Source organism: Brassica napus, chromosome A6, assembly GCF_020379485.1.
Source record: "Brassica napus cultivar Da-Ae chromosome A6, Da-Ae, whole genome shotgun sequence".
In the NCBI taxonomy this organism is placed as follows: domain Eukaryota; kingdom Viridiplantae; phylum Streptophyta; class Magnoliopsida; order Brassicales; family Brassicaceae; genus Brassica; species Brassica napus.
In genome coordinates, this window is record NC_063439.1 from 3,151,935 (window position 1) to 3,163,933 (window position 11,999).

The window sequence follows — 11,999 nt, forward strand, 5'->3', positions numbered from 1 at the left end:
CTTTTTAACAGTAGCGAAATTATGAAGACCATATTTCACTTAGAACTACATTTATAATATTACTATTCCACATACGGTATATAGTATGGAAACTCATACAATCAGTATAGAATATACTTGTCGTCATCTTCAGTTCGTCGTCAGGTTAGAATTGTTTATGACACACTTACAACTGTTATCCACTCCTCTCGATCATACCCTTACATCATATGTGTTGAATACAGCTGCACAACGTAATCCATATGTTATGTGATTATTATGATTCCACACAAAAACTCCACATCGTTTACTTTATAATATGAAACCGGTAACCTGTTATTTGAAAGGATATAACCGGATAGAAGGAAGCACAAAAGTCAGACAATGAATTATGTCAAAATCATAGCTACTTCCTTGACTTATCTCCAAAATATGGCCATTTGGCCAATAAGCCCAAAAGTCTAATGGTGTGTCAGGATCAATCAAATATCTACAAAAAAAATAATAATTGAATTGCCAGCATTTGATTAAGGTCCCTTGGATTAAGTAGGCAGGCCACGATGCAGGTCAATGAAGCAATTATAACAATATAATCTCAAAGTCTCTACAAACAGTCGAAAAGCTAATTTGGAAATATGTCTGGATTAGTTTATTTGAGTTATGACTTGACCAGCTTGAAATTATATATATGTGTACATATGCAAGTTGTCTGAAACCACACAAAAAAAACTTAATTAAATGTCAATAATGTAGTTACTTGGCGGATAAGCACAAATAGACTACTCTGATAGGGGATATACACTTGGTCGACTTGGAATCGTAATCCAACATGCTAAGACACTTGACTAAAAAAACTAGTCGACGATTGCTTTTAAAGGATTGCGGTATATAGCAATGCATGGAAACACACTTATTTTGGAATTGTATGCCTAAATTCACATTTTGCACAACATAAAGAGAGCTGCCTCAATTTTTAATCAAAATAAATAAATTACATGATTAATGATAAATAATCAGTATTGTAGTATTCCCCTGTCTCCATTATATATGTCAAATTTTTTTTTTTTTTTTGTTTATATATATGTCAAATTAATACAGCAAAAGTACACATGTTACAAATTTAAGGGCTTAAAGGCGATGAGCTCATCAATGTAGTTGACTTTCTAGTTTTCACATTTCGACAAAGAATTTATGTTTGTTTCTTTATATCCCAACTTGTTGGAACGTCGACACGTCAGCAAGATTGATTGATAAGCATTTGACGTTTTCAAATACCCTTCGCGAGACAACCCATAGTTTGCTCTAGGGCTGGGCAAATAAACCGAACCCGAAAACCCGAACCGAATCCGATCCGATAAAAATGAATCCGAACCGATCCGAACCCGACGTAAATACCGAATGGGTCTTGTTTTGTGGTATTTCGGGTTATGGGTATTATCCGAACCGAACCCGAATCTAAATGGATATCCGATAGAACCCGAAACATTCAAAACCTCGAAAAGATCTTGTACCAAACATGATCTCAATTCATAATATGTATCCAAAATACACTAAGAAATATTGAAAATCTAAAATACTTATCTATTACATGAAGGTTGGTGGTTCTATTATATGAATGTTGATGGTTAAAGATGGACGTTGAATCTTGAAGTATTTAGATTTTAATTTTGTTTTCGTTAACCAATGTTTCTCATTTCATGAGAACTTGGTTTTCGTTTTATGCTTTTATTTATTTGGTTTTCTTTTTATCAGTAAATATGTTTACTTTTCGTTTGATTTTGAATAATCACGGTTGATGTTCCTTATTTTTGAATCGATTTTACTTAAGTTTTGGTTACAAAATAGGTACAAATCAGATATTTTAAAACTGAAGAACCGATTTTACTCATGTTTTGGTTATAAAATAGATAAAAATCAGGTACTTTTAAACCGAAAAACCGATTGGGACCCGAACCCGAAAGTATATTGGGTTGTACCGGTTCTTTGAAGATTCACTAACCCCGATCCGAACCCGATAGAACCCGAACCGGTCCCGAACCGAACTTTCATATAATCCGAATGGGCCTGATTTTGATGAACCCGAAAAACCGAAACCCGATTGGATAAAACCGAAACCCGATTGGGACCCCGAATGCCCAGGCCTAGTTTGCTCAACTGGCCTAACGTCACGGCGCGGATAGTACGGAAATTTCGTGCACTCACATTTCGCATATAGATATTTTGATTATACGCATATCTACATATCAATGCACCATCATCAGTTATATGATATTTTTTTGAATTTTTGCTGTTGTTAACTAATGACGGTTGTACTATCAAGAACTTTTGAGAAATTCAGATTCACTAGTTGTTACGATGGCTAAAAGGCTAACAATAAGTTCAAACTGTATATTATGTTGTTTGTGTATATCAGATTAATTTGCTATCTTCTTTTAAGATCTCTTGTAGTTTTTCTGTCTCTTGCACTGAACAATAATAAAAAGATTGTTTATGTTCACCCAAAAACACTTTATGTTCACCCAAAAACACACACACATTATATATGTAGTTTTTGTCTTTCAAAACCTAAAGGTTATATCTCTCTTAGATTTAGATGATGAAATTTACACACAATAATGCATAATTAGATAAATTGTAGTAATTTTTTACGTCACGGATCAAGATCAGTAATGATATATGAATCACTAGAGACTCTTTGTTGTCGTTTAAAGTTCTACGCAATCGTAAGCAAATTGAAGAGACAACTAATGTGCAGCTGAGGCCACTCTAAATTCGACCGTCTGGGAGATCAATTAGTTTATTCACTAAAGGATCATATATTCCTTTTGTGGATACTATTTAGTGTACATAATGACAATGATAACCCTCCATGACTTGTAAATGTACAATATCTTACGTGGTCCAGATGACAACTAAATATGTTACTATAGATTAAAAATAGAAAAAAATCATTTGAGTGATCCAATTCCGCCATGCAAGGCCGGTTTAGACCGCATAAACTCTGGTCCAACTGAACCATATATAGTAAATCCACCTCGAGGACAAATAAATGTGGCAAACTGTTTCTCTTTTGAGTGGTTATCCACATAATCACAGAAAAGACTAAACTTAAAACCTACAAACAAGGTTCTTTCAACTACTAGTCTATATGGAACCAGCCACTATGTTTAGCTTCACGTAGTTTCTTTCTTGAACAAAGGGAATTGATAATAGTTAACAACTTCATAATACTAAGACAATATGTTCCTAGCCATAGGGGAGGGTATACCGGTAACTTGAACAGAAATGGCAACCTTTGAGATAAGCGGGAGACTAGGAATATGCGTGCGGCGAAAATGGAATCCTCAAAAGAATACTTTTATATTGTAAGTTAACCGTTGAGAATCTCCAAAGAATGCTTTTGTTAAAATTGTCAACGCTAAGAACCCTATATATGCCCTGGTGTAATCTCAAAACATCAATAAACACAAACTTGAATCAAATCTCAAACTTGTAAAGGAACTTTTTTTAAAAATGGGTGATTCTACTGGCGAGCCGGGAAGCTCCATGCATGGAGTCACCGGTAGAGAACAAACTTTTGCTTTCTCGGTGGCTTCACCTATTGTCCCAACCGACAAGACAGCAAAGTTCGACCTGCCGGTGGACTCGGAGCATAAGGCAACGGTGTTCAAGCTCTTCTCCTTCGCCAAACCTCACATGAGAACGTTCCACCTCTCGTGGATATCTTTCTCCACATGTTTTGTCTCGACATTCGCAGCTGCACCACTTGTCCCCATCATCCGTGAGAATCTCAACCTCACCAAACAAGACATTGGAAATGCTGGAGTTGCCTCGGTCTCCGGAAGTATCTTCTCTAGGCTGGTGATGGGAGCCGTTTGTGATCTTCTAGGCCCACGGTACGGATGTGCCTTCCTTGTGATGCTTTCCGCGCCAACGGTGTTCTCGATGAGCTTCGTGCATGATGCTGGAGGCTTTATCACGGTGAGGTTCATGATTGGTTTCTGCCTGGCGACGTTTGTGTCTTGTCAATACTGGATGAGCACTATGTTCAATAGTCAGATCATTGGTCTTGTGAACGGGACAGCCGCCGGATGGGGTAACATGGGTGGTGGCATAACACAATTGCTCATGCCTATTGTGTATGAAATCATAAGGCGTTGTGGTGCAACGGCTTTCACGGCCTGGAGGATTGCCTTCTTTGTCCCTGGTTGGTTGCACATCATCATGGGAGTCTTGGTGCTCAATCTAGGTCAAGATCTCCCAGATGGGAACCGAAGTGCCTTAGAGAAGAAGGGAGAAGTTGCCAAAGACAAATTCGGAAAGGTATATTATCTATATGAATAATATCATAATACCTATGTGGTAGCTAATGGATCAAAGGTTTAACTAGTGTTTTTTCGTATACATTGTGTAGATTATGTGGTACGCCGTTACAAACTACAGGACTTGGATCTTCGTTCTTCTTTATGGATACTCCATGGGAGTTGAATTGAGCACTGATAATGTTATCGCTGAGTACTTTTTTGACAGGTTAGCTTTTGATTTGAAACCGAAAATAACATTTTTGGTATTGATTGTACACTTTGAGAAATACCTCATGATAATAATAAAACCTATCTTTATTTTTAAAATAGCAAACAAGAAAAAAAAATTCTCAAAATAACATTAGTTAATAGTAAATATTTTGTATTTTACATTTGGGTTTCGGTGTAGGATTTAGTTTTCAGTATTTAAGGGTGAAGTTAGGGTAATAGTTTAAAATTTGAAAATAGTTTAATTATTTATTCTTTAGCAAAAATTATAATGGAAAAAAATTATATATATGTAGACTTTTTAGAGTATATACTACAAAATAAGTTTATAAGGAAGTCTATATATATAGACTTCCGAAGGATAGAAATGTAAAATACATTTCTGTTTTTTTGTGTGCTATTCTTGTTATAAATTGTATTTTTGCATGACCAAAGAGTAAATATTATATATGGTTCGTTCAGATTTCACTTGAAGCTTCACACTGCCGGAATCATCGCAGCATCTTTTGGTATGGCCAATTTCTTTGCTCGTCCAGCAGGAGGCTATGCGTCTGACCTTGCAGCCAAGTACTTCGGGATGAGAGGGCGGTTGTGGGCATTGTGGATCATTCAGACAGCGGGTGGTCTATTCTGTGTGTGGCTCGGTCGTGCAAACACCCTCGTCACTGCTGTTGTAGCTATGATCCTCTTCTCTTTAGGAGCACAAGCCGCTTGTGGAGCCACCTTCGCAATCGTTCCCTTTGTTTCTCGGCGAGCCCTTGGTATCATCTCAGGTTTAACCGGTGCTGGAGGAAACTTTGGGTCAGGGCTCACACAGCTCATCTTCTTCTCGACCTCAAGGTTCACAACCGAACAAGGGCTAACATGGATGGGAGTGATGATAGTTGCCTGCACGTTGCCTGTGACTTTAATCCACTTCCCTCAGTGGGGAAGCATGTTCTTGCCTCCTTCTACCGATCCAGTCAAAGGTACGGAGGAGCACTATTATGCTTCAGAGTGGAATGAGCAGGAGAAGGAGAAGAACATGCATCAGGGAAGCCTCAGGTTTGCTAAGAACGCCAAGTCTGAGGGCGGCCGCCGTGTCCGTTCTGCTGCTACCCCGCCTGAGAACACACCAAACAATGTTTGATCATACCAGCCACAAGGAAAGTGTGAAGGATGGTCGCAGATAAGAATTTATATGTCCCACAGTGAAAACAAATGCATATGTTATCAATGCTTGCTGGACGTTATTTGTTGTGTATCTTTCTTTTTTTCACTGAAGAAACATTTGTTTTGTTTACGGCTTCAAGAAATATTTTTCTAATCAAAATGTCTACCTCTTGCGACATTAGTTTACTACTTATCATATATCATTAAGGTCTGAAGATATTGGAATTTGCAAACTCCACGGTTCAACTCATTATAGAGTTACACCACGTAGAGATACATAATTATCCAAAGCCTCTAATTCTCAACACATACCTCAGCAAAACCGTATATTTAACATTTTTTTCTTTAAAAAAGCGACTACACAATTTATAGCAAAACAAACAACTAAATTCAATTTTTAAAGAACAACGGGAGTACACAATAACTAGTAAGAAACATGAATTCGTCAAAAAAAAACATGAATTCGTCATTTTGCCAATATATGAATCCATTTACGTCAGCTACAAACGCTATTCCAAGAGATCTATGGCATCTTGAATGATATCAAAACTTTCTTTTCTCTGTTTGTTTGTCGATCTAGACTTTTTCTATCTTCCAAGGGCTGAGAATGGGCAGGCTAATGCCTTAGCCAGCCTATGGGCTAAACTTTTTTTTTTTAGTAATGCAAATTTCTTTGATCAAAAAAAAAAGAGTTCATTCATGAAGCAAATGAAAATCACAAGTTTAATTTCTCTCTCGTGAATTAATACAAGCAAAGAATTGTTTGCCAAAATCTGAATTATAAGACATTTAAAAAAAAACATTATAAGAGATCTGACTGCGTTCGTTATAATTTTTTTTACCTACTCTACTATCTTAAATTTAGCTTAGTTGTTATTGTTGACATTTTGATTTGGTTTTTGTACGTATGAAAACACAACTGTTTTGCGAAAAACAATTGCCTAAGTTGACATTTTAGTTGAAAAAACATTATAAATGACTTCTATGAAGACGGAGATGTTTTTTATATAGTGGAAGTAAGACGAAAGGCTATGTAATAACGTGTGATGTTCTATATATAATATTAACAGGCATCAAAAGTTAATTTTTAGTATTGTGTTTTGTGTACACATCTTAGACACATAGTATTTTAATCTTCTTCTTGGACAACAAGAAGCATCAGTTTATATGTTTAGTTGAATGAACGACTTTACGTTTTGTGATCCGGAGAACAATGGCATTTACATTTACGTATGTATTATTAAAATCCTAATTTATAGACTTTTAGTAAAATTCCCCAATACGTACAAAACACTTCAATCAAAAGGAGTTTTTAGTTTTAAAACACTCGTTACAAGCATACAAAATATACAAGCGTAACAAAACTCAAAAACAAAAGGCAAAACACAATAAAAGCATATAAAGAAAGAAATATATTTTTATTTTCCACTGTTTATTTCCATTTAACATTAGTGAAATTATTGATTTTCTTGACAGATCATCGGTGTGATCAAACATTGTTGGGTGTGTTCCCAGGCGGCGTAGCACCAGAACGGACACGGCGGCCGCCCTCAGACTTGGCGTTCTCAGCAAACCGGAGGCTTCCTTGATGCATGTTCTTCTCCTTCTCCTGCTCATTCCACTCTGAAGCATAGTAGTGCTCCTCCGTACCTTTGACTGGATCTTTAGAAGGAGGCAAGAACATGCTCCCCCATTGAGGGAAGTGGATTAAAGTCACAGGCAACGTACAAGCAACTATCATCACTCCCATCCATGTTATTCCTTGTTCGGTTGTGAACCTTGAGGTCGAGAAGAAGATGAGCTGTGTGAGCCCTGACCCAAAGTTTCCTCCAGCACCGGTTAAACCTGAGATGATACCAAGGGCTCGCCGAGAAACAAAGGGAACGATTGCGAAGGTGGCTCCGCAAGCGGCTTGTGCTCCTAAAGAGAAGAGGATCATAGCCACAACAGCAGTAACGAGGGTGTTTGCGCGGCCGAGCCAGACACAGAAGAGACCACCGAGCGTTTGAATGATCCACAACGCCCACAACCTTCCTCTCATACCGAAGTACCTTGCGGCAAGGTCAGACGCATAGCCTCCTGCTGGACGAGCAAAGAAATTGGCCATACCGAAACATGCTGCTATGATTCCGGCTGTGTGGAGCTTCAAGTGAAACCTAAACAAACCATATACATGTTTACTCTTATGTCATGCAAAAGTACTCTATACCAAAATAAAAAATTAAAAAAAAATAATATACCAAACTATATTTTATTAGGTTTTAAATCAAAAGCAAACCTGTCAAAAAAGTACTCGGCGATAACATTATCAGTGCTCAACTCAACTCCCATGGAGTATCCATAGAGAAGAACGAAGATCCAGGTCCTGTAGTTTGTAACGGCGTACCACATAATCTACACCATTTATAAAAAATCAAGAGTTAATTAAAAAATTTAATCATCTATCTCGCTACGATGACATATCCACATGTGTATACAATTACCTTTCCAAATTTGTCTTTGGCAACTTCTCCCTTTTTCTCCAAGGCACTTCGGTTGCCATCAGGAAGATCTTGACCTAGATTGAGCACCAAGACTCCCATGATGATGTGCAACCATCCAGGGACAAAGAAGGCAATCCTCCAGGCCGTGAAGGCTGTTGCACCACAACGCCTTATGATTTCATACACAATAGGCATGAGCAATTGTGTTATGCCACCACCCATGTTACCCCATCCGGCGGCTGTCCCGTTCACAAGACCAATGATCTGACTATTGAACATAGTGCTCATCCAGTATTGACAAGACACAAACGTCGCCAGGCAGAAACCAATCATGAACCTCACAGTTATAAAGCCTCCAGCATCATGCACGAAGCTCATCGAGAACACCGTTGGCGCGGAAAGCATCACAAGGAAGGCACATCCGTAACGTGGGCCTAGAAGATCACATACAGCTCCCATCACCAGCCTAGAGAATATACTTCCTGAGACCGAGGCAACTCCAGCATTTCCAATGTCTTGTTTGGTGAGGTTGAGATTCTCACGGATGATGGGGACAAGTGGTGCAGCTGCGAATGTCGAGACGAAACATGTGGAGAAAGATATCCACGAGAGATGGAACGTTCTCATGTGAGGTTTGGCGAAGGAGAAGAGCTTGAAAACCGTTGCCTTATGCTCCGAGTCCACCGGCAGGTCGAACTTTGCCGTCTTGTCGGTAGGGACGATCGGTGAAGCCACCGAGAAAGCGAAAGTTTGTTCTCTACCGGTGACTCCATGCATGGAGCTTCCCGGCTCGCCAGTAGAATCCCCCATTGGTCTAAGTTCCTTTACAAGTTGATATTTGATTCAAGTTTGTGTTTATTGATGTCTAGAGATTACACGTAGGGCTTATATAGTATTCATATTTGAAAAATGCATTCCTTGGAGATTCTCAACGGCTAACTAACAATTTATTAGAGTTTTTTATTATTATTTTTACGACAACAATTTTAAGGTATTATTTTGGAGGAATCTATTGCCTAGTCCCCTCGCTTATCCGAAAGGTTGTCTATTTCTTAAATGACAATCTATCCTTCTCTTCTGGTTCATAATTCACTGTTTATGTTGAATCCTTTAGAGTCTTAGACATATCTAAATAGAATATAATATACTAACGTATTAACTATATAAACTTTCAGACTTTCGATTATTAACATATGTGATTTAGGATCGTAAGGTTCATGAATAGCTGAGGTCGGACATAAACTTGGAGAGGCTTAATTACTCTCTATACCGTTTCTCATCTGTAGTCTTACTGTAGACCACCCATAAGATTGTTTAAACTAAAACCACAAATATTATTAGATTATACTATATGAGATTGTTGTTAGTCCGTGGAACTTCATGTATTCGTTTTTTTTTTCGGTTGTCACAGTTCTCGAATCCTAACACTTTAATCCGCCTTGTGAATTTGAAGACTTTATATGCAAGTGGTACCACAACAAGTTTCCACTTGGTTCAATGACTACTTTGTTACAATCTTGCATTCAAAATATCAAGCTCGCACTTATTAAGGGATATGTATCGCACATTGGAAAATCAATGGGACATTAAGTAATATATAAAGGGTTAGGGCCAATCCACTAATTGCCAATTGGTTTTAAGTTGGAAACCCATAATAAACTCGAGATGATGGCTTTTATCGGCCAGAAATCTCGGAAACTTTTTTTTAAGACAGTTATACTCGGTCGAGCGAGTCAATTACGACCTATATACCCGGTCGGGTAGGGTTAATATTAACTAGGAGTTTAATTTATTAGGATCTGAGCTCTGATATCATGTTAGATTCGGGTTTATTATGGGTTTCCAACTTAAAACCAATTGGCAATTAGTGGATTGGCCATAACCCTTTATATATTACTTAATGTCCCATTGATTTTCCAATATGGGATACATATCCTTTAATAGCACTCTTTTCACGGAAGGGGAACAATCACATAGGCATCACGCTACTCATTAAAATCTACATTTCTATTCATTATGATAAAGTGCTGTCATTGTAATTCTCAATAATTATACAGTCAGACTAATAATTTGATGGGTGTCAATGTAAGTGTCTATATCGTATGTTATCAAGGATATGAATAATTATGATTTATTGAGTAATATAATTGCTGTCTCTCGGATCGAATTTATCGTGGCCTTAGCTGCATATTAGTTGTCTCTTACCTTTCAATACGATCACTTATTGTAATACTTGAAAACTGCATAATCATATATATACCACCTGACATATGATTATAAGCCCAAGTGGACAACCATCTACGCCATGTAATATAATTTGATTGGCATTAGCAGTTTTACATCCCACCATTAGACTTATACGTATAATAAGTGACACTTAATATGCATATTAACCAGTCAAATGAAAGAATGTCCCCAAATTTAAAGGTTTACTTTAACAACAACAAAAACATATTTGGTTTGTTTAGAGAAAAAGAAGACAAAACCCATAAATTTACAAAATTTAACTATTATAAGTTCTTAGATATAAAGTTAAAACTTTAAAAAAAAATCCTACTTATTTTTAGAAGAAGTTTCGAATTTTATATATAAAGGAGCAAATGGACCCTAGGGAATTGATAGGTAGACATGCGTATATTGTACTTGGTAGAGGACAAGGAGCCGATATACGTGTAGGTAATATATGTGCATGAACCATAGTTGCCGTACCATATTATTGGTACTTGTATAAACCAATCTTGCTGACGTTCCCACTGTTCCCTGTGTTGAGGTCTGTTGAGGTCTAAGAAAAGACAAAAATTCGCTGTCCAAATGTGAAAAGTCAACTTTCTGATGATGTCGTCACTGTTATATACTAATATAGTAATGTGGGAGATAGTTTTCAACTTTCAGATGCTGGCAAATCAATTTGATCGTATTATTCAAACCAATAATTAAAAATATGAGTCCAAGTTAGCATTTAAAGTCTGGAAACGCCGGGGCGGATATAGAACTTTGGGTTTATATATAATCCGATTATTAGAAAATATTGGTTGGATTATGAATACGATTAATACGCTAAGTTATATATAGGTCAATTTTTTCGCTGGTAAAAACAAAAATAGGTTAAAGTTCTCACTTCAGTCCAAACTGGCTTATTAATCGAACGTAATTACACCGTAATGTTGAAAAGACAAACGTAAAGACAACGTATGAGCTAAACTGTCCTCAATCTTTTTTTACTTAACACTATCGTATGAACACAAAATTAAAAATTGATTTTGATCACAGAATTTAGAGAAAACTCAGAGAACAGGTTTATTCATCTTCTACAAGAGGTCTAATAGCTCATGAAGAAAGTTGTTATACAAGAAATAAAAGGAAAACTTAAATAAAATACCAAACATAAAAGATTTCCATAAAATATGAAGTTTTTTTTTTTGAAACACAACATAAAATATGAAGTTATAAACTTGTTTTGTTACAATTTCCTAAACTACAGAACAATGCCCTCGTACACTGATTGATATAAAGGCCATGTTCGTTTGGAGGTCGCTAGCGTCAGCGACCAACCTGAGCGTCTAAACGTTGTTCGTTTACCGGTCGCACGTTCAGCGACTGATCGTAGCGTGAACAGTATAATGTCAGTATTAGCTTGAAAAAAAATATTAGACATTGAAAAAGACTATGTTTCAAATATACTAGATTTTTTTTTCTTAAACAGGAATGGCAAGGTGCAAGAAAGTATAAGACCAAAGTGCCTCCAAATATGGATGTGTTTGAAACAGAGTTTGGTGCTGTTACTGTAATTGGAGCAGAAGGATGGTGTGCTCAGCAAGGAGAAGCTAGCTTAGATTCTAGAGTAGATGCAGAG

General features: G+C 37.1%; 2 protein-coding genes and 1 long non-coding RNA gene across 3 annotated transcripts; 1 reads left to right on the forward strand and 2 right to left on the reverse strand.

Annotated features, from left to right (window-relative positions):
- Positions 1 to 33: 33 nt before the first annotated feature.
- On the reverse strand, positions 34 to 430 carry LOC125610149. Its single transcript, XR_007340155.1, has 2 exons — positions 313 to 430; positions 34 to 224 (listed from the first exon to the last, which is right to left on the reverse strand). It is a non-coding gene; the product is annotated as an uncharacterized LOC125610149 (long non-coding RNA).
- A 2,652-nt stretch (positions 431 to 3,082) lies between these two features.
- LOC106346360 (high-affinity nitrate transporter 2.1-like) lies at positions 3,083 to 5,823 on the forward strand. The gene is made up of 3 exons (XM_013785661.3): positions 3,083 to 4,302; positions 4,394 to 4,509; positions 4,974 to 5,823. The coding sequence occupies exons 1-3, from the start codon at positions 3,493 to 3,495 to the stop codon at positions 5,638 to 5,640; spliced, it is 1,593 nt and encodes a 530-aa protein (XP_013641115.1). The 5' UTR covers positions 3,083 to 3,492; the 3' UTR covers positions 5,641 to 5,823.
- A 1,134-nt stretch (positions 5,824 to 6,957) lies between these two features.
- Positions 6,958 to 9,189, reverse strand: LOC106351200 (high-affinity nitrate transporter 2.1-like). Its single transcript, XM_013791014.2, has 3 exons — positions 8,147 to 9,189; positions 7,942 to 8,057; positions 6,958 to 7,819 (listed from the first exon to the last, which is right to left on the reverse strand). The coding sequence occupies exons 1-3, from the start codon at positions 8,954 to 8,956 to the stop codon at positions 7,153 to 7,155; spliced, it is 1,593 nt and encodes a 530-aa protein (XP_013646468.2). The 5' UTR covers positions 8,957 to 9,189; the 3' UTR covers positions 6,958 to 7,152.
- Between the last annotated feature and the right edge of the window lie 2,810 nt (positions 9,190 to 11,999).